The 22,956-nt window shown below is 35.9% G+C and overlaps 1 protein-coding gene across 1 annotated transcript; it reads right to left on the bottom strand.

The window, feature by feature from the left end:
• Window positions 1-55: 55 nt before the first annotated feature.
• Window positions 56-21,884, bottom strand: LOC120636127 (sodium/potassium/calcium exchanger 4-like). The gene is made up of 11 exons (XM_039907430.1): window positions 21,545-21,884; window positions 21,322-21,446; window positions 17,604-17,706; window positions 13,820-14,007; window positions 13,220-13,367; window positions 12,313-12,414; window positions 11,318-11,419; window positions 9,602-9,811; window positions 6,741-6,842; window positions 3,744-3,865; window positions 56-2,310 (listed from the first exon to the last, which is right to left on the bottom strand). Exons 1-11 carry the CDS (start codon window positions 21,690-21,692, stop codon window positions 2,095-2,097), a joined length of 1,566 nt encoding a protein of 521 aa, XP_039763364.1. The 5' UTR covers window positions 21,693-21,884; the 3' UTR covers window positions 56-2,094.
• Between the last annotated feature and the right edge of the window lie 1,072 nt (window positions 21,885-22,956).

The following is a 22,956-nucleotide window of genomic DNA, read 5'->3' as shown; positions in this document are numbered from 1 at the left end:
AATCAGTTGCACTTTGACTGACAGAAATTGAAATGAACTTGATTGTACACTGCCGTGTAGAGCTAAAAAGCTAGTAAGTATTAAATTAATGACGTCATCCAGCAATGTAGTGAACTGAAAATTCGCAGCGTGCAGCTATTTTGTTTCTTGCAGGTCTAACGGAAGTCTGCTATACACTTTTAAAGAATAAAAATAAAGTAGGTATGTCGATTTATTACAATGCCACTCTTCATAAAAGAGTCCCCATGCACGAGATTCGGAAGATAAGTAAAGCAATAGTAAAAAGTATATTATATTCTGGACACATTAGAAATAATTAGGACACAAATAAAATGTGTATATACCATATTATGCCATTTCACCACGCACAACATCAAATATTTTATTTGAAAATAAATATTTGTGTTTGTATGCCCGGCAACGCATTAGAAATACCTCGGGGCTTCTTCCTATTCCGAAAAATAGTATTATTTTAAGAGAACAGTTTATGTAACCTACCTTTACGTTCTTAAAATAAGTAATATAATTTAGGAAAAAAACATCAACAATTAAAATAATACTTCTGTAAGCTTTTCGGGTGTCCGTAATGCTTTCCGGTAAGAGGATTTTATGACCAGGATGGCACTGGCCATCATATTGTTGAGCAGGGTTAATGTCAGGCAGACAGACGGTCGATTATTAAAAATATCCCAAAACTAAAATTAATAGCCGACTCCACATAGAGTGAGATTAAGCGCAAGAGATGTTTATTGTCCTGCCAAGGCATAATATAAATAGGAAAAACCTTTTTTTAATCCAAGTTATAATAATAATAGGAGTTCGATTTTTACAAAGTTTTTTAAACTTAACATTACCAAATCGCCAAATCCTGTTTGGTAATACGAATTTGACACTAAAATGTACGGCAGGTTTTATTCTAAAATTAGTGCAATCAGCTGTTTAGATTTAACCATGTAGCTAACTTTACTATACAAATTTATAAACTAAACTATACTATTCAAAAATTAACTAAATTAAAGGTCTATCATTTACACGGTCTGTGTAAATGATAGAGCTGAATTTTTGACAAAGTTTCGATAGGATAACACTACTAGAACTATCAATGAACTTGATCTAAAATAAACACATGAAACCAAACATACAAAGAATTGATGAGGTCGTTTTTAAGCTGGTTTAAATTACATATGATTATAATCAATAAAGTACCTATCTACTAGACTGATGTTCCTTAGTATTTAAGAACACTCCTATAACAAACTATTCTAAACTCGTCAGAACAATGAGATGTTACCTTTACCTCTAAAAGGTTTAGTTCTAAATCAGGTCAGTTAGAAATTATTATAACTTAAAGTTAAAGTTAAAAAAGATTTTTTTAACTTTAACTTAAAGGTTATAATAGTTAATTGAATTTAATTTATACTTAATAATTTGCTTCGCTAAATACCTACATTCAAAAAGAACCAGAAGGCGTATATGGAAATAGGGGACGTAAACTCTCAACTTGACGTTCACGCAACTGGGTTAAAATATCAAAAAATTCAAGTTATTGTCGTAATAGCATAAATGCTTACCTATTTCAATTCTGTTGAAATATTTAGTTTAAAAGTTTTTAATCATTATAGGTTAAAGTTAGCTAGGTAAAGTAACTTTCTTGAAGCCTGCTGTAGGGGTTCTTCTTAGGTAATAACATCTCATTGTGTCAGAATGTAAAAATGAAAACTTTTTGTCCTTAGTCCTCGTAAGTAAACTTTTAAAATCGATAACAATAATTATATTTTTTTAATAATTAACATGCAATAATTTTGGTGTTTTTATATAGTTGTTTATTTAACAGGAATATTTAGTTTTTTAGCTCTGTTCGGAGGTGAGGTAACTACGAGTATGTTTTCCGCCCAGCCGCTGAGATTTGGATAAAGTAATATTTTTATTAAATTATTTTGCTGAGAGTGCTGGTAAAACGACGTGTTACATTCCGCAACGCAATAACTCGGGTTGGCTAATTAGCCAAGTTTTAAGACGACACTTTTAAACGCATGCTCGTTTTATTTGATCATTGGGTAAATTGCCATTTATATCTAGATAAAAACCTTATATCTATGAATGTGGGCAAATAGGCAAATTTACTGGAAATAGCATGTTGAGTTCTAACATTGCAGCCATAACTAGGAATCCAAGATACACCAATGCACATGTTATACCAACTTTCCAATCCAGCTGGAATTTGTTTAACATGAGAGACACGTAGAGAGCCAATAGAGTAGACAGAAGAGAGATGGCGCTATATGATAGACCGCTTGAGTTGATTATAACCTGCAAAAGAAACAAAATATTGATGGTTATCTCGGTAGTCTAAGACATCTACGACTACGAATCTTGATTTCTTGGGTAAGAAATCGTGGACGTACCAATAAGCGATGTTTCAACCCGAGCCTTGATGAGCACATTTAACCTGTGGTACCTACCGGTTGTTATCCGTAACATAGGATTAGACCTCCAATGCAGCAACATAAGTTTAAACAATTAGACGGCCGATTGGCGCCGTTTGTAGCGACCCTGCTTTCTGAGCCCAAGGCCGTGGATTCGATTACCACTACTGGAAAATGTTTGTGTGATGAGCATGAATGTTTTTCAGTGTCATAAAAATATTCATCAGGTATCTTAGTACCCATAACAAAAGCTACGCTTACTTTGGGGCTAGATGGCGATGTGTGTATTGTCGTAGTAGATTTATTTATTTATTTATATTGATTACTGCGTGGTTACTAAACAATTTCTTAATAACAAGGCTACTTTAAAGCATCCGGCTTTCATCTCTCAAAAGATAGATTAATTGTAATTTGTAAAATTGTAAATTGTTGATTTAGGAAAAGAGCATCTGCTGAGTTTCTTACAGACTTCTTTTCGGTAGAATCTTCTTTGCAAACTGATTGTTGGGTCACTATTAACAAACTTATCGAAGAATTGCTTATAGAGTAAGCATGCTAGAAATAAATGAATTTAGAATTTGAATTAGTTTTTTAAAATATATTATATATGCTAAGTACCCAATGGTGTATCCAAAGTTAGAGCGTTATTTAGAAGATGCCTATTCATTCCTGATTTGTAGGTAGCATATAAAAGGAAGTAGGGTAAATGGAAGCAAGAAGGGCATTTCATATCCTTGTGGTGCGTCTCTAAATCGAGGAAGCAAAGAGTTCCGTAAGTGTCCAAGTTATACCAACGAAGTAATCGTGTCAACTCATGTCACGCTCATAAAGTAAATTTGAACTTATAGTTTTAAAATTCCCATTCAACGAGGACCTAAAATTACCGGTTTTAAAAACCATACATACTACTTTTTTTGAGCTCTAGTTCGAAATTCTCTTTTCATTGATCTTCTTAGTTTTAGCATTAAAAATCCTAAATGCAAACCGAATTTCCTAATAGCTGGTCTAATTTCTTATTTGTAGCTTACCATAAGCCGAAAGATTGCGTTTTTTTCACCAATTCAAAATAGGGTTGACGTCAGACAAACGGTCGGCCGAAATATGTCAAGACAAATAAAAAAAGTCTATCTTCAAGTTTGAAGGAGACATGTTTTGCCAGCCCTACATAGTGGGGATAGCGGCAAAAAGAAGAATACACTATTGACTAAATTATGTGATGGTTAAATCAAAATCTAGGGATGTATTGAAGCTTGGGAAAACCTTATCGAAGCCCATACCTCATATAGTTTTAATACCAACCAATATGTTTTAACTCACCCAGTGATTATCAGGATACGAAGGAAAGAACACGGATTTCACGAGCCAAGGCAGCCCTAGACACAGCAGGATGTCGAAAGTGTTCGATCCTATTGTATTGCTAATACCCATTGTGCCGTGACCTAAAATGTGATAAGTAAATCTTAATCAGGAAAATATATTCTGATATGGTTATGGTGGTACATTGACATCCATACTTGTACCTACATTTTGTGATGTCATACGTAATACTATTTGCAGCCAGCAAATCGCTTGCGAAAGATACCGAATATATCCTTATCTGTGCATAAGTTTAAACAAAATTGTGAAAAAAAATAATTTTGAAGCAGTTTTAAAAAAGAAAAAGTACCTAATCTATTTATATTATTACAATGACAAAATCCCGCAAAATCCCCCTTTGCTATGTGCGTCTAACCTACGCGTTTTTTAAAGAAAAATCTGGCGCATTAGCTGTGTACAAAATGTTTCTATACAATATCCGAGTATCTGACTTCGAATTAAAAATTATATTATTTTAACATTATTATGATAACAATGATATTACCTGTATAATTTAATTAATAACTTTTCAATGCTTGCTCAACAAGACATGTTTTTGGTCTTGTTTTGAACTTTATATTTCGCATGTTATATTATAATAAGACCCTATGTAAGCTCATATTCAGCGAATAAAATTTGATTTAATTTAATTTCATTTCATGGTCATGAAAAATAATATATTATTTTATCGAGAATATTAAACCGCCTGAAAGTTTGGTACTACAATAAAGATAAAAAACTAGAATAAAGAGCGTGAACAATATTAGATTAAACTTTAAGCGATTGAAGTAAGCACCCTGCATCTCATTTAAGACCAATTTTAGTTAGTTATACTGTTGTTATACATCACATTATTTTATCTGCCAACCGAGTTTAAATAAACTGGAATGATAATGTTTAAAGCTTTGGATTCAGAAAGCAAAATATAATCGGCACTTGGGTGGGGCACCTTGAGCGCTCGGTACAGCGTCGATTCCAGTAACAGAGTTATGCGTTTGGAGCCGCAGTTAAAGTCTAACCAGTGCTCGCGCTTACCCTAGACACAAAATTTTAATTTCAATTTCAATCAATTAATTTCAATTTCAATTTATTAATTCCTAGTTCAATTTATTAATTCCAATTTCAACTTATTAATTCCAATTTAAATTTGTTAATTCCAATTTCAAATATCAGGTTGGCATCCTTCCACAGTGGCTAGCTAAATTTGGTGTCAACTGAGATAGAGAACCGGCTTGCTGGTCGAGCCCTGTAAACGCTGGCTACCGTAAAAAAACCGCGGGGAACAGTTAGCATCGAATAATGGCGGTCAACCGCGGCATCTAATTGAAACCGGTGCTGAGCCAGGGGCCCTGATTCTTTACGACATTGAAACGGACGAATTGTATTTTGTGGAGCAAAAACTCTTTGTAACATCGTTCTTGAGAATTCTATACTAACTTATATAAATCATCATCACTGAAACAGATTGACGTTCACTGCTGGACATAGGTATTTTGTAGGGCGTATCGAGATCCACGGTCCTACGCTTGATTTCAGCCGGTCCCAGCGACTCGTTTGATGTCATCTGCCCACCTCGTTGGGGCCGACCAACGTTTATCAGTGCGCGGTTACAGCACTATGGTTCTCCAAGCTTGGTGCCACACATATTGCCACTTCAGCGTCGCTACTGGTTGAACAATGTCGGTAGCTCTAGTTCTTCCATGGATCTCCTAATTTCTGTTCGATCCAAGATATACTCCTAACATAGCTCTCTCCATCGCCCGCTGAGTAACTTGGAGCTATCTTATGAGATAGTTAGCGAGTCATTTCAGATCTGTAAGTCTTCAACGACAACACGCACTGTTCAAAGACTATAGATAGTAAAATCATCATCATCACATCAACCCATTAACGGCCCACTACAGGGCACGGGTCTCCTCCCACAGTGAGAAGGGGTTAAGGCCGTAGTCCACCAAGCTGGGATTGTAGTGCGGATTGGTGAACTCCACACACCTTTGTGAACATTAGGCAGGTTTCTTCACGATGTTTTCCTTCACCGTTGAAGCAAGTGATATTTTAATCGCTTAAAATGCACATAACTTAGAAAAGTTAGAGCTGCGTGCTTGCTGGGATTCAAACTCGGCCCCCCGAAAGGGAAGTCGAGCTCCTGTCCAATGCGCTATCACCGCTTCAAAAGGATTAATTAATAAGTACTGGTAATTATTCATAACAATTTGGAACAGAACCGAGTTACCAGTTTTCCTGGGGCTTCTGTTAAATAGTAAAAGTGAAAAATTTACGCTGTTTTCTATTATAACCGCTATGAACAGTTTTATTACGCTCATTATCAATTCAACCGATAGTCGCTTCTAAAGTAACTTATTCACGTCTTAATAAAAAATATGGCTCCTTTTTATCGGCAACTCCTGTAATCTATCCGATCTGAAATATCTACAGTGATTAAATATTAAAACATTCCGCAAAAACTGATAAAATTGTTGATCGAAATAAATACCTATTCGAATATTTTCACTCTGGAATTACTGCCATCATCTCACTACCGTGTAATTCTCATGTAATGTACGCATCAAAAGTGCCACCTACGGGCCTACGTGAATCTTTATTCTATATTTTTGACTTTGACTTTGACTTTGACTGGAATTATGAAACCACCATCACCGCACCGCTCCCGGGATCACGTGTGATTGTAATTCACTGAATAATTTTCAGTTTTTTTATTTTAAATAATTTTTTTTATTTTGAATTTTTGTGTCCCAGAAAATTTATCTTCAACATTATTAAGTATTAGGTAAAAATTACAATGTAACTGTACATTGGGGTAATGATTTTTAAACTTTAAAATGTGGTGATGAAAAATATTGTAGTTAACTAACACTTAAATAGATCCAACTACAAGGCAATTTACAATTAAAAAGGAGACTAGATTTAGCGCATGGATAAAGCGGAACGATATTTTACCTTGTTTTGTAACTAGCACGCTTGAAACAGCTTCTGGTAAACTTGCCCCGGCTGCTAAAATAGTAAGCCCAGTAATGCTGTCTGGAACGTTGAGCGTATCGCCTGAAAGAGAAATGTTCATTATTACATAAAATATATATTTTTCTAAATCCATGTTTTTTTATAAATATTGCTTGCAGAAACACTTTATACGGGCACAAAAGTACTGCATACACATTTTTATTAACTTTTATAGTACGAATTATTTTTTTCATTACCATTACTAGCGTACCCAGCCCGCTACGCCGGGCTTGATTTTGCTTTATATTATTTAAACAATAAACATACATAATTAAATTTTTAATTTAAGTCTCATAATATATTAAATCATTTATATCTCTCCGTATTCATTCTCTTTTATTCTCTTCTCGAGCGGGCGAAGATCATTATCTACACCCATGTACACCCAACAATAGAATATCATCATAGTAAATAAAAGCTGTATTTGACAGTTTGACAGTTCAAAAATAGGAGTGCTCCGATCGTCACCAAACTTTAGAGAATTACTCGCCAGTTCAATCCGGAGATTCCCTGAAAGTTTCATTGAAATCGGTCCAGCCGTTTCGGAGCCTATACGGAACATACCCACACACTTTCTCTTTTATATATATAGATTCCTGCTTTATGGAAACCGGGAAACTGGAGTAGATGGGGCTAGCTACATTATTTATTGATCATCATCATCACATTAACCCATTACTTGCCCACAACAGGGCACGGGTCTCCTCCCACAATGAGAAGGGGTTAAGGCCGTAGTCCACCACTCTGGCCTAGTGCGTATTGTCGGACTTCACACACCTTTGAGAAAATTACTTAGAACACTCAGGCATGCCGGCTTCGTCACGATGTTTTTCTTTCACCGTTGAAGCAAGCGGTATTTTAATTACTTAAAACGCACATTACTTAGAAAAGTTAGAGGTTTTACTGGGATTCGAAAGTCGAGCTCCTGCCCAATGCGGTATCACCGCTTCTATTATTTATTGATACCGGGTTGTTATTTACAAAATTCAGGCGTGTTTATAACATAAAAATAACCTAAGACACTCTCCGGCCCATAACAAGAACAAATAATCTTATTTCGGTTCGGCCGGTTACGAAAAAGTTACGAACCCTAATAAAATATTCATATTTAATAACCAGTTACGAAAAGACGAAGTATTTTACTTATTTCGTAGCTGATGGTTACGAAAAATAGTTATAAACGTGGATGGAAGGTAAGTATTTTTATGCGAAAAATCACGTCGACGCTTTGTAATATTTTTAATATTATATTTTATAATATTAGTAACTAATGTGAAAGGAATTCTTAGATAATCGATCTAACATAAAGTCTGCATAGCTTTTCTCCAGCGTAGACGGGTATGTATCTTTCAAGTTGCCAATATGCATTCTTTGATTTAATTTAACGTTTATAGCGACATAGGTGCCAATGGGCGAGAATATAGAATATAGGTCAGAATAATAAAACGTGTATAAAGCTGAATACCCACTAAGCCAGTCCGAGGATTCGCTGTTCGAGGTAACTTTGAACAACAAATATAATATAACTGAACTTGTAATGCCTTAGATCTGAGTATAGATGCATAAAATAATTATATGGATTAGGATTTAAGACACATATTTTTATGTTTGCACGACGGAATTCACAACACAAAACATAAATCAGGGAAACTAATTTGGCACCATATAAATTATCAAATCAATAAAGGAAATTAATTTACTAATTGTTTGTACGTACTAATTACTAAAGTACATATTGTATATTTGTTAGTTGATAAATATATGAATTGGGAGGGATTTCTATTAATTCTTATTTATATTTTCTGTTCATCATACTTTGTCAGTTTTTTTTCAGAGCTTAAACCATGCCAAGCTAACGAAAAAACGAATGAACTGAGGTAAGCAGTTTACTCGTCTTGCACAGCTACATTAATGTTCGCAAGATTTTTTTCCCATATTGTTTGCTTAGCTAAAAATAGCTACGTCTTGGCGATGTAATAATTAAAAAAATCTTAGCTTCGCTTTGTCTTGTTGCACCGCGTTCTAGTGAAAAGGCAACCTTATTATCCTCTTTTTTGTGTACATAAATCGGATCAACGTCATACCGATTAAATTGTTGGCAAGGGATTTTTAGTCAGGTAATATGTGGGGAATATAGGTAACGTACAAGTATAAAATCGATCTGTAGGACTAGCATGCCCGCCACGACAAACAAACTTACATTCTCATTTATCCATAGAAAAAATACGAGAAGTTGAGCTCATGGGCTGTTTAAGAAATGTATTTCTAAAGTTTTATCTGTGATCGTTTTTTTTTCTTTTTATCCTCAATTGGATGCTTTTTTGGAGTTAAAATATACTATGGCTTCAGTATGCATGATATTTCTGTGGTAAATATCCTTATACACGGTATAGTGGTTAAAACGAATAACCCAATAAGTAACAGTTATAAAAAAACACGCTTATGTAGATAACAGAACTGAAAAGAGAACCGATACCGGTCTCGGTCTTACCGGCACTGTTATCGGTTCTTTGTTAAGAGTGGTAAGTTTGTAATTAATTCGACTTATTGATCGGGGAGAAAAACACGTTCAAAGATTCCGTGACAATCAAACATACGTTATACCTTTTATTTATTTTATATCCTCTTTTTTTTCCTAATTCTAAGGTTGCCTGGATGAGATCGCTACTAAACGATAAGGCCGCCTTTTGTTTTCTTTTTACTTCATGTGGTGTACAAATAAAGAGTAATAATAATAATAAAAAAAAAATATATATAGATGCACTATATAGATATGGTTTAAATATTAAAATTAAACTCACCAAGAATTGTTATAATCCATGCCACGAGATAAGAAACTCCACCGATCCATATAACACACATCGTGAAGGTCAGGGGGTAAAGCCGGGAATGCTTCTTGCAGTCTGGGATAGTGGCCCATAGCACCAGACCCATGGGCCAGCTGACAAGCCAGAACAGTTTCTGGCAGCACGAAGTCTTCTCTCCCGGCCAAGACCAAATCGAGCTCGTGTCTGTGATAATTGTTAATTATTAACGTATCAATTAGATAATCACTTTCATCATCCGCAGCCTATCAACGTGACACTGCACACGCCTCGTCTCTCATAGTAGAGAAGGTTTTAGAGCACAGACCCACCACGCTGCTCCAATGCGGGTTGGTGGGCATTGACGACTATAACCGTAATTAAGGGATAAAACGAAGAAAGAAAACATCGTGAGGAAACTTGTATGCCTGAGAATTCTCGATAATATTCTCAAAGGTGTGTGGAGTCCAACAATCCGCACTGGGCCAGCGTGGTGGACTACAGCCTAAACTTCTTCTCATTGTGGGTGGAGACACGTGCCCTGTGTCGATATATCGATGGGTTGATATGATGAACCGGGACCAACGGGTTTACGTGCTCTCCGAGGCACGGGGGCTTACACCGCAAACCTTCCAACTCCGGGCTGTTAACGAAAATTCTTTAATAGAAAATACACAATACCTTATATAATTAGACGTGACTCGGGATTTGAACCCAGGACCTCGTAATCCGTAGTTGAAAATGCTAACCCCTAGACCAACGAGACAGTAGATAATCACTTTGCTATAGAATATATTGTATTCTTTTTTTGTGATGATATAAGTTTAAATATACTACGACAATACACACTCGCACTAAGATGATTGATGAAAAGTTTAATGAATAATATGATGATCATCATCATATAAACCCACTACCGGCCCACTACAGGGCACGATCTCCTTCTACAATATAAAGGGCTTAAAATCCCGTGGTCCACCACGCTGGCCCAGTTCGGATTGGTGGACTACACAAACCTTATGAGAACATTATGGGGAACTCTCAGCCATGCAAGTTTCTTCACGATGTTTTCCTTCGCCGTTGAAACTAGTGATATTTATTTACTTAACACGCACATCGTTTAGAAAAGTTAGAGGTAAGGTACTGGGATTCGAAAGGTAAGTTAAGCTCCTACCCACTGGGCTATCACCGCTTGGAAAAATTATATACATACTAGATGTGCCCGGGATTCGCCCGCGTAATTTTGGGAGGCAGCGTACTGCTACATAGTCTACACCTATAGTCATATATGAGATTTTGAGATTTTTTCACAATCATTTTTTTTCTTACGTAATTATTTTTTAATGAAAAGTATACTATAATATTTCTAATACCTCCAAGAATATGTATAAATAGTTTCATAAAGAACGGTTCAGTAGTTTTTTCGCGAAAACGTAACAAACAAACTTACATTCTCATTTATAATATTAGTAGGGATAGGGATAGGGATAGGGAAATACTAATAATAAGTATCTTAGCACCCAGACTCTAAATAAATGTGCACATAAACATATAACAGGTTAACCCTTTACCATTTTAGACAGCATCATCATTCACCACCAAGTGAGATTACAGTTAAGGTCTAACTTGCAGTAGAATATATAAAACTTCGGTTTGGGGAATATATAAAACACCAAGTGGTGGCAAACACAATAAACAATATTAGGTACTTACCAGAATCGGTGGACCCATGCCTTACATTTCCTCGTTCCATATAGTTTAAGAGCTGGTTTGAGGACGCGTTCCGATTGGACTCCACGGAATAATTATTATTCTCTGAAAAAAAAATTGGTTGCCTGTAAAGTCGGTATACGGGCGAAAGTTTTACGTGACAACGACTTTGAGTGGTAAAATAATTTTAATGTGAATATTCATTCGTATAGTAGGAAGAAGGATGAAATAATAGTAACAATTTAAAACATTTATTTATACAAAGAATTATATTTAAAACATTAATTTATACAAAGAATCTCGCACTGAATTTCATATTAACAAAATTTTATTTTTACCTTTACACATACATACGTATTTATATACAAATATACATACAATAACTTGCAATACATTTGCGTACAATGAAACAGCGTTTACTACAAAGGGACGCGTGCCTTTCACTTTTTATGTCTGTCTCTCTCGCTCTTAGGCGGGCTAACCATGCCCGAGTGGAAGGGACGCGTGCCTCTCACTCGCTCTCATTGTGAGCGCATAACGTGAGCGGAGCGTAACGCAGTTTCTTGAAGTGTCACCCGGCAAACCAATTTATAAGACGTTGTCACGTCAAAAATGTTGATGTTAACAAACCGTGTGCGTGAGGGCAGACAAGACAAATGACTCATCCGATGCGCTGAAGGGAATTTAACGGAGACTGTTCGTTCAGCATTCATAAAATAATGGTATATGGCGAATTTCCAATTCTAATACACTTTACATCATTATAGAAATTTACTAACAGCCCAGCTTTTGCTCGACTGTTTAATTTATGGTCGTGTACAGGCGAAGTAGCTCTAACCATGAATTACTTGGGCAAATTTACCCCGCGGCAATTTTTTTTCTTCTTATGAACTCATAACATTGTTAAAAAAGTTACGATAACGATCTCTCACAATCTGAGCGAAGATAAAAATAACTTATTCGTAATTCTAGATAACATCTAGTTGTTTTGTAGTTACCATCATCCAGTAGTGGTGATATTTCAGTGTAACTCTTCCTAGCATTGAAAGGACAGCAACCACTCCGAGCAAAACTTCCGAGACGTCCGTTGTACACCATGGCTAAAAACATATAAGAGTTACTAAAAGGTCTAGCACGAGCGAGGCACGTAGCTTGGAGAATCAATGGACAATATTTGTACTAATTTATGTGTATTATCTTATAACTGTTGATGATCACCCTGGTTAAGCGGTGAGCGCTGCGGTTATAAGTCGGGGGTCCCGGGCTCTCTCGACTCGATTATAATTTCTGAATTACTCTGGTCTAGTTTGGTGGGAGGCTTCGGCCGAGGATAGTTACCATCCTACCTGCAATGACGTGCCGCTAAGGGATTTAGCGTTCCGGTACGATGCTCCGTAGAAACCGATTACGGGTACGGGTTTAATATAACTGCCATACTCCCTAATAAGTTTGCCCGCTACAAGCTTGGCACATCATCGCATCGTCACTTACCAGGTGACATTGCGATTAAGGTCTAACTGAGCTGGGAGGCTTCGGCGCTGGCGAGCCACCACTCTACCTGCGAAGACGTGCCTCTAAGCGTTCTGGTACGACGTCCCGACGGAAAACAGGTTCTCGGACTGGTCACTTATCATGTGATATTGTATAAAATTCAAAATTCAAAATTCAAATTTTTTTTTTCAAATATGCCTACTTTTAAGCACTTTTGAAACGTCAAGTTTGTATGTTTGTAGTGACTCTACCACCGGTTAGGATAGCAGGTTCAGAAGCATAAAGAATAGAAACACCTTCTGATTCATATTTTAAACCTTCCCTATCCTACCATGTTAAAAAAAATAACCTTTAGATTGGCTACTGCACTGAAAGTTTTACTTACATAATATAGAAGACAACAATAATACATACCAAGTATATAGAAGGTGTACATCAGAACCAGTAACAAAGCTTCGTACCAGTACACTTTGTCGTCTAGAAGAGTCAAGATGAGGGCAACGACCGCAACCGCGTACATCATACAATCGCGGGATACTGACCACCAATCGAGTTCTATCACCTGTGTTATGAAATGCACAATGATAACAGCATTTTAAATGTCATCGAAATCAGGTCAGCATGGAGAAGAATTGGGTGACCCGTGTCTTATGGATATTACCGTATGTTTTTGTTATCAAAATTAAGCTTAATTTGCTATACTCCGCAAAAAGCAGGAGAATCTGTGTGGTGTAATTTATAATTATAAGTATTTATGTATATTATTTATAAATATATTCATCAGTTATCTTAGTACCCATAACACAAGCTACGCTTACTTTGGGACTAGATGTCGGTGGGTATTTATGAATAATAAACACCCAGACACTGAAAAACATTCATGTTCATCACACCAACATTTTCCAGTTGTGGGAATCGAACCCACGGCCTTGGAATCAGAAAGCAGGGTCGCTGCAAACTGCGCCAATCGGCCGTCTGAACTATAATGATGATTTATTTGAAGTATTAACATACCTTGCCAGCAACTAGGGCGCAGCAAGCGGGTACAGCAAGCACGTTGAACACCGCCGACCCCACAATGGCCCCCACACCAAGATCCCCCTCAGTCACAAAAGTGCCGACACAGTTGATGAAGAGCTCTGGACTTGAACTGGCTGCTGCCATGAACGTCGCGCCGGCGATATCAGCTTCCATATTCAAACCTATAATTTTAAATGCTTTAGAATAAATACAAGTTAGTGATAAAACACTTAATATATATAATAGATAGATAAATCTCACACACACAAAAGAAAGAACGCAAAGGAAAACTTAATACTATTAATAATTTGACGATAATTTGACAAATTTAATTCACGACCTCCCCGGCGCAACGGTGAGCGCTATGAATTTAAGTAGGAAGTCCCGGGTTCGATGCCCGGCAGGGGCATTTTGGGAATTTATAATTTCTGAATTTTGTTCTGTCTTTTCTCTGCTGCCCCAAAGTAAGCGTAGCTTGTGTTATGGGTACTTAGATGACTATTTCTATGAATAACTAGCTGTACCCTGCCACGCTTCGCTGCGTCACATTGTGATTGAATGGTTGAGAAAAATAGATAAAAACAATCCTTGATGCGTATTATATATCATGCTAAAATTTCAGCTCGATCGGTGCAGAACTTTTCGAGTTTTTGAAGCGTACAAAAACCATCATTTGTACATATATATATATATATATGTATATATATATATATATATATATAAATGATGATGTATATAGAATAATTGTTTTTTAAATATAACCTAAAATAAACTATTTAAAACTAAATAAAATCTAAAACTTCCTCGAAACCACCGCAGCGAGGCACAGTTCCTAAGATGCTGGCAGCATTGCCCCTTTGGTTGGCCAAACTAATTCGTTGGCCAAGGTAACTGCCCGCTCTAGGATCACCGGTAGACTCGATAACCCTTTTCGATAATTCTTTGAAAGGGCTCTTGCCTCCTCTTTATGTATATCTATATAAAGATATATATAAATACTAATAATATACAGATAAACACACAGACACTGGAAAACATTCATGTTTATCACACAAACTGTTTCCAGTTGTGGGAATCGAACTCACGGCCTTGGACTCAGAAAGCAGGATCACTGCTCACTGCGCCAGTCTGCCTTCTTATATAATAATACTCCAAATTAGATGATAGTTCCTAAGATTTGCGAGTTCTAATTTAAGTATAAATTTCCTATCAAACTCTTCGGCCTTATAAAATTAGTAATTACCAACATTAACGACTGTATTTGTAATCAAACGCAATGTAATCTAATTTGTAAGTGAGCTGCGTATATAAACAGCTACAAATAGCCTTAAACACGGGCAATAAGTGCCCGTCCCGTTATCACTAGTATAAGTCGCAAATGACCCACTAAGTAGGCATACTGCAGGACACTGACCGATGTCCAATGAATGTTGAATCCTTCTCAATACCACTTTTCCAATCATACTTAGTCACCATTCTTCATTCACGCTCAACGGCAAAAGGGCAGATTGACATACGAAAGGGTGTAGCTTCAAACATACTTTCAATATTTTATAGGATTATCCCTATTCACTGGGAGACCAATGAATTCAAAATCCAATAAGAAACCGAATAAGGGCAAAAGTAATTACGATTCACTATTCTTGAACGATTGAAATGAAAAAGTACGAGTACCTTTTCAATTGATACAAAATATCATTTTTATTTCATATTATTTTTATATCTTCACTATACATTATTTACTTTATACAAACGGATGGATGTTTTAAAATTACTAGTAATAATACAATCTTTTGTTTGTGGGTCTACGTACAGTATTGTTGTTTGTATCTATATATTTGTATAAAGTTAGCATTCTTGGCCGAATTCCAAAAATGTAATACTTATTAGTTATTAGCTCGGGTCAAGTTGTCAGAAAAAAAAACACAATACCGATTTGCAAATCGGTATATACATATACGTAAATTGAAATTCTGATTAAAAAGTACCTCTTTATTTTAAATGACTGAATATTATCATCATCATATCATCCCATTAGCGGCCCACTACAGGACACAGGTCTCCTTCCACAATGAAAAGGGGAAGGTTAAGGCCGTAGACCACCACGCGGGCCCAGTGCGGAGTGGTGGACTCCACACACCTTTTAAGAACATTATGGGAAACTCTCAGCCATGCAGGTTTCCTCACAATGTTTTCCTTCACCGTTGAAGCTAATAATATTTTAATTACTTAAAACGCACATAACATATTCAAGTTAGAGGTGCGAGCTGGGATTCGAACTCGGGCCCCCGTAAATGAAGTCGAGGTCCTGCCCACTGGGATATCACTGCTTCAGTCCTGCCCACCGGGCTATTACCGCTTTGGCTGAATAGATACTAATAAAATTCGGCACTAAAGTATATTGGTCTTGAAATAATGCACTCCCAGAATACAGTTTGAAAATTCTACTTATATTTTAAGTGTCCAAGTAAATAAGTCTGTTGATAAGTGCTTGTTTCACGCAGCGATGGTTGCTTTAGGTGAGTAGGGAGCCACCTTAATAGACAGTTGTGTCTTATTTTATATTTGGTCTACCTAAATTGGTATATGTATTAGGAAATCATTTTGTTATGCAGAGTGATCTGAGATTTAAATGTTAGGCATTCATAACCAAGTACTTCTATTGATAAAACTGAAATATATTTCTTTGTATAAGAACACCCAGTTATTTTGCATAACAAAAATGCGACAGATAGGATGAGTAGATTCGATAACGCTTTGTTATACAATAACTTACAATAGATGTGACGCAAGGGTTTTAATGCTATTCTATATCATATACATCACTGTTACAATAGTAAATACCCTGTTATAATAGTTTAATTTTCAGTGGAATATAGCTTAGTACAGAGGCAAAAAAAATATTTATTTTGCTTTTAAAAGCGGAGATTTTTATAGGCTGAGGTTTGCAGTTATTATAAGTTGAGGCCATTCCGAGCAACTTTTTTAAGCATCAAAATGGTTTTAAATCTCGCTGAGATGTGGTGAGTCATCGCCTTAATACTACGTAAAATAAAGACCGCGTTTACTTAAGACTCGATAACTCAAAGTCGGGGGAAAAAGATTTGGCATTGACTTGTGCGCTAGTTTTGTTTTATAAGGGCTCTAAGAAAGCAGGGGGACATACCGGAAAAAATTAGTTCGATCTGTCCCCTCGTCGGGAGCAGGGGGACAGACTGCACTTTGTATTTCCATCTGTCCCCCTGAGTGCACAAAGCATGGGGAAAGATAGGAATAATCGCGAACGAGCAAGATTAGTATGTTATTTAATTCAATTTCTATTCCAATATTCGATTTCAGGTCAAAATTATTTACGCAGTCCTGTATATCCGACCGCCAATGAGCTACAAATACGTCACATATGAACATACCGATAACAAGCAACGGATGTAGCTAAGCCATAAAATAAAACATGAAAAATTTATTAAAAAAAGAGAGTTGTTATTATTATAAACATTAAAAAAATCATGTTAAATTTATCATGTTTTCATAATTTAACTCCTTGCATCGATTGTACCCGCGACATGTGATATCTGTTATATTATCATCTGAACATACCTACCTAACTTAAAAAAAATATGTACCTGGACCGCAATAGGTATTGGTAACTCAGCTGAGTCACCACCAGGATTTGTATTATGATATATTATTATTTGCAAGGTAAATAAAGTTTTGAAATTACAGATAAGCCAAGTTACCAATGTTTATATAAGAAGGTGAATTATGCAATGACACTCACGTTCACATATTATCTCGATGGCGGGCACGAAGTATTGTTCGCAGACGATCCCAAGCAGCATGAAGCAATACACGGCCAACACGCAATGAACTAGTATAAAGCCCTGGAAAATATTAGGGATTACAGTACTGAGAGAAATGGTGCGGTAAGTTTGGTAGAAGGAATTCTAATTATATACATTGAGAGTCGCATTCTAAAAGGGGGAAACAACATTTTACCTTCCTAACCAGGGTTGACGTTTGACTGGTTGTCGGGCGTAATATAACAAAACGAAAAACAACAAATCTGTTGGTACGAGTATGTCGTGCCAACCAAACATAACGCGAGCTAAGATTCGATACCTTAAGCAATAAGAGGTACAAACTGTCTGAAATTTTTGGAACGTGCTCACATTAAGTGTATACCCGCTTATAATCTTCTTCCTTTTTTAAAGTCACACGAAAAAATAATTCTACTATGGTTATAAATGTGAAAGTGTTGATGTAAGTTCTCAATCACGCAAAAACGGCAGAACGGATTAAGATGAAATTTGGCAGGCATACATTTGACATGGAAAAGAACACACGCTACTTAAGTAGTTTCTTAAAACTTAAAAATGAAAATCGTTTACGAGATAAGCTGCGGGCAGACAGCTTTGAAATATGGTTTGCATGCCACCTACGCCATGGAAAAGGACATGTACTTTCCATAACGATCTCTGAAATAGTTCCCATGGTAAGATTAAAAATTGTTAACGAGGTTTAGACCCAATTCTGAAGCTAGTATAATATAAATCATCATTCATAATCAACAGCCCATAACAGTCCAGTGCTTTAGTCCAGCAGTCTCACCCAACGGGAGGGTTTTCCCATAATCACTACGCTGGGCAGACGGGTAGGTAATTTCAGTAGGTGGTAGTGAAACAGAGAAACTTCTTCTGCACTTTCTCCCATATTCTGCATATTCCCTTGGTCACCTCTTACGACACCCGCGGTAAGACTGGAGACTACTGTATCTGCCATCAACACCCGGCCATTGTTCAATATTTTATTATTTACTTTCCCAGTATAATTGTATTATCTAGCACTATGGAATTTACATTAGTGTTCCTATGTAAGTCAATAATTTAAATATTTGTAAAAGAGGCTTTATGTTAGGGCCAACAGTGAAAACGAATTTTACGAAACGAAAACCAAATTGGATGGATATAGATTGAAGGCTTATATATAATTTTAACTTCCATAGATAGATAAATAAACAAATAAATATACTACGACAATGTACACATCGCCATCTAGTCCCAAAGTAAAAAGAGCTTGTGTTATATGAAGTAAGATAACTGATGAATATTTTTATGAATAATATACATAAACACTTTTAATATATATACTTAGAATATAACTGTAACTGGAAGATTTGTGTACATTTTGTCCGGGAGATGCTTAATAATCGATACTGAGTCCAAAACTGATTTTTATTTAATTTTTGTCTGTATGCTGTTTGTCTGTCTGTCCGGACATGATTTGAAAACCACTGAACGGATTTCAATAAAATTTGGTACAGTGGTAGTGGTAGTTGATATTCCGGGTTAACATATATTATATTTATTTATTATTTATTTAATAAGTTTCCTCCGGAATGGGATGAAATTTTTATCAATTTTACACCATAGCTTCGTTAAATTTGAACTGTTTTTAATAATTCTTTTTTTATTTGAAAGTAAATACTATCAAGCATGCATGGTCTTATTTTAATAAGGATCTGATACATATTGTCGGAGATAAAGCACATAACTCTTTACAAATAACTGTAAGTCGCAAGGCATATGGGACAACGATCGAATGCATGCGTACCATCCTACTTATATTATAAATGCGAAAGTTTGTGAGAATTGATGTATTGATGGATCTATGTATGTTTGTATGTATAAACTAAATTAATGACAACTTACTAACTCAGTATACCACGTAAAATAACAGTAGGTACATAGCTAGCCACGATGATCATGATGTTAGCATCAGATATATTCTAGCTTCTTGATTCATACGCGGATGAAGTCCGCTAGTACCTACAAAGAAACACCCAGACACAGAAAAACATTCATGTTCATCACACAAACATTTTCCAGTTGTGGGAATCGAACCCTTGGACACCGAAAGCAGGGTTGCTTAAGGTATTATTATTTCAATATTATTTAAAGTTTGCTTCAGAATTATAGTACCTATTTTAGATGACGTAACGGTAAGTCATGTTATAAAATAAAATATTTTAAAATTTATTTTAAAACAAATTTTAAAGCTTATATTTACCCTTAGCTACAACATCATCGTGCCCGTTATTTTACAATGCTTTCCGTCAGCGGAGAAGGTTAAAGCTACCTCTAACTGTTAAGTAGAATATGCGCATGAGTTTTAACAGATAGGCGTTTATTACACCAAAGTTGCTAATTTATAGACTTAAAATTATAATTCAACGTTTAAAATAATATAAGCCAATGTATGTTGGTACTACCATCGCAATGCAGTAGGTATTATTTTACAACTTCGCTACACGAATTTAATTGAAATTTGATATAAATATTTATAGCAGATTTTTATATAGCGATATCCTGTAATATATCCCGAAAAACAATCGATTCGTTTTATCGATTTTACTTCAAACTCAGTCATCCTTTCCGATTCTAATAATTCTTTTTTAATTGAAAATGTTTTAATTTAACATAATTTTGTTCACATATCGTGAAGATTTGGGGAATATTGTTGTAGGTAGGGCAGTACACCACAGTATGTCTACTGTGGTGTACTGGCAGCAAACCACTCACTTAAAACTGTAGATGTACATTAATTACTATCTCAGACTTACCTGTGAAATCGAAACGCTAATGGTTTTTGAGTAAACCATTGCCATAGTTTCTACTGAAAGAAATCAGATACCCTAACCTCACAATAGCCCTAACCCCACATGCAAAAGTAGAATCAAGTGACTCCCGTCACTTTATTTGGTATGTATGCATCTTTAATAGGGTTGTCAGAAGTAAACACCTAGAAAGTTTTGAATTAGTTTGTATGGAAAAATAAATATGTTTCTTTTGATTTAATATTTTTCCAGGGTGACTTTAAAAAATTTAAAATTATTTATGCACCTGTCAACAGTATTTCGTAATTTCGTTACACGTTGTATATAATGTTTTAGTATATAGGTATATGCGTATATATGTACACAGGCCGCAATACTTCGCGTCTCATGTTGTCCCACTATCAAAAATCGCTAAGCGCGGCTACATAAGTTTTCACTTCAAAATATTTAGAACTACCAATATCTTTGAAAACATCAATCATATTCGTAGTTCAAAATATACAAACACAGAAAGAAAAAGAATGTTCGGTTCAAAAAATAATCAATTTAAAATATTTTCCAATCTTGGGCAGCCGATTTATTGATACTCGGTTCGGTGGCTACCGTAGTTAACGCCGATGAAACCGCAGGGCACAGTTAGTATCGCATAAAATAGCACGATGCGCAAAGCGAATTATGCCTACCCATTTACTTAAGTCTGATCTCATACAAAAAGGGGATGTTAGCTGTAAAAATTTTGCGCAAACTACGTTTTGCGATCATTAAAATGTATCTCCAATGAAAGACCAGCGCTTGACGACAATCATGCTTGTTACTCTTAAAAAACAATATTATGTGGGCTAGGTCGAAGCACGATTGTATAAATGATTCTAATGGTACTTACATGTTGTCTCTGAAATCTGTTCAGACCATCTGACGGAAATTCCAAAATGGCAGCTGGCGTACAGTTTTTGCTCCCTTGATCTATCAAGCCTAAGAGATGGCGGGAGGTGAAAGCAATATCTTGACCTGATAAAAGAATAACGTTTTTAGCACTCAAAAGTCCCATAGCTTACAGTTATTAAGAAGGAAGACATAAGTCTATAATTAAATTGGTGATTACTCGCCTGACTTGTTTGCTTCGTTTGTTGAATCTTGAGTGTTACTGAGAAAGTAAATTATCGGTATTCCGAAGAACAGAAGAACGCGAACACAAAAAGCTACCCTGTATTTACTCGCACACATAATATTAGTCCGTAACATCATTTTAGCCATTTAAAATAAATATTAAAACAAACTAACAATGACTAGAACTTAATAAATATAAACTCAAAAGTCCGGCACAACGAATTTATCCTTTGTCAAATAAAGAACTCAAATATTTCTCCGTTAATCCAACTCAATTTCATTAGCAGGTAATAGATGGTCGTTAAATTAAAATGGAGTAACATATACAAGTTACTTCGACGCCGGCCAATTACGAGTACGCATAAAATTTTCTTGAACCCTCATTTTGTACAAGAAGTTGTTTATCTTTCGACGGTATCGATTAGGTTCATTTTATCACATTTATCAGTTGTAGGGTAAACAAATAAAATCTCAGGTAGTTGATATGCACTGGGTATATTCCGTTGTGGCGACCTTTTTAATATGAAACTACCGTGTTTTCGTCATTACCAAATTGGACGGATTTAAAGGGATTACTGATATCTTAGCTTAGCGTGTGGAAATAGTTCACAAATTAGATTGAAGATATATTAGACATCTATAGATAAATGAGTGATATCATTATTGCATACAAAAATAAAAATAATTAATTTAGTAAAAAAAATACATATTTTTAACTGGTGGACGTTGGGGTCCCGAGGTACCTTTGCAAGTGACCTTTGAACTTTTTCTTGGTGGACAGGTGACATAAAACGAGTCGCAGGTAACCGCTGCGGGGTCGCTAAACTACGTAAAGTAAAACGCAAATAACTCCGAAAAGTCAATGCTGGGGCTCGAACCCGGTCTCAACGAAAGGAAAACCGAAGCGTTATCTTAGCAGTAATCTTGCTGCGTATTGTGTTGACGACCTGCCTGACGTAACATTGGTTTAGTGGTTTTAAGTGGGAGAACTTGGGTGATAAAAACGTGCCGCGTAGAAACCGATCAGGGTTGGGAGGCTTCGGCCGTGGCTAGTTACCACCCTACCGATAATGACGTGCCGCTAAGTGAGTTAGCGTTTCGGTACGATTTCGTGTATAAACCGATGAGAGGTATGGGTTTTATACCCCCTAACAGGTTAGACTGCATCATCATTTATCAGGAGGTAGATTGCGGTCAAGGGCTTAACTTGCAGAGGAATAAACGCGTAGTAGGTATCTTTCGACTAAGTATCTTTTAATCAGTAGCTACCCTTTGTTGCCTGTATTAGATATATGATATTACTAGGATTAAATCGTAGTAAAACGGTTATCTGGTGAAATATTCCATTGAAACATTCGATTATCAAAGATTAAGGGATCTTATAATGTGGGATATTCCACCACTTGAGCCG

Source organism: Pararge aegeria, chromosome Z (assembly GCF_905163445.1).
Source record: "Pararge aegeria chromosome Z, ilParAegt1.1, whole genome shotgun sequence".
NCBI lineage: Eukaryota > Metazoa > Arthropoda > Insecta > Lepidoptera > Nymphalidae > Pararge > Pararge aegeria.
Note: the sequence above shows the minus strand (reverse complement) of the source record. Positions and strands in the feature narration are given on the sequence as shown.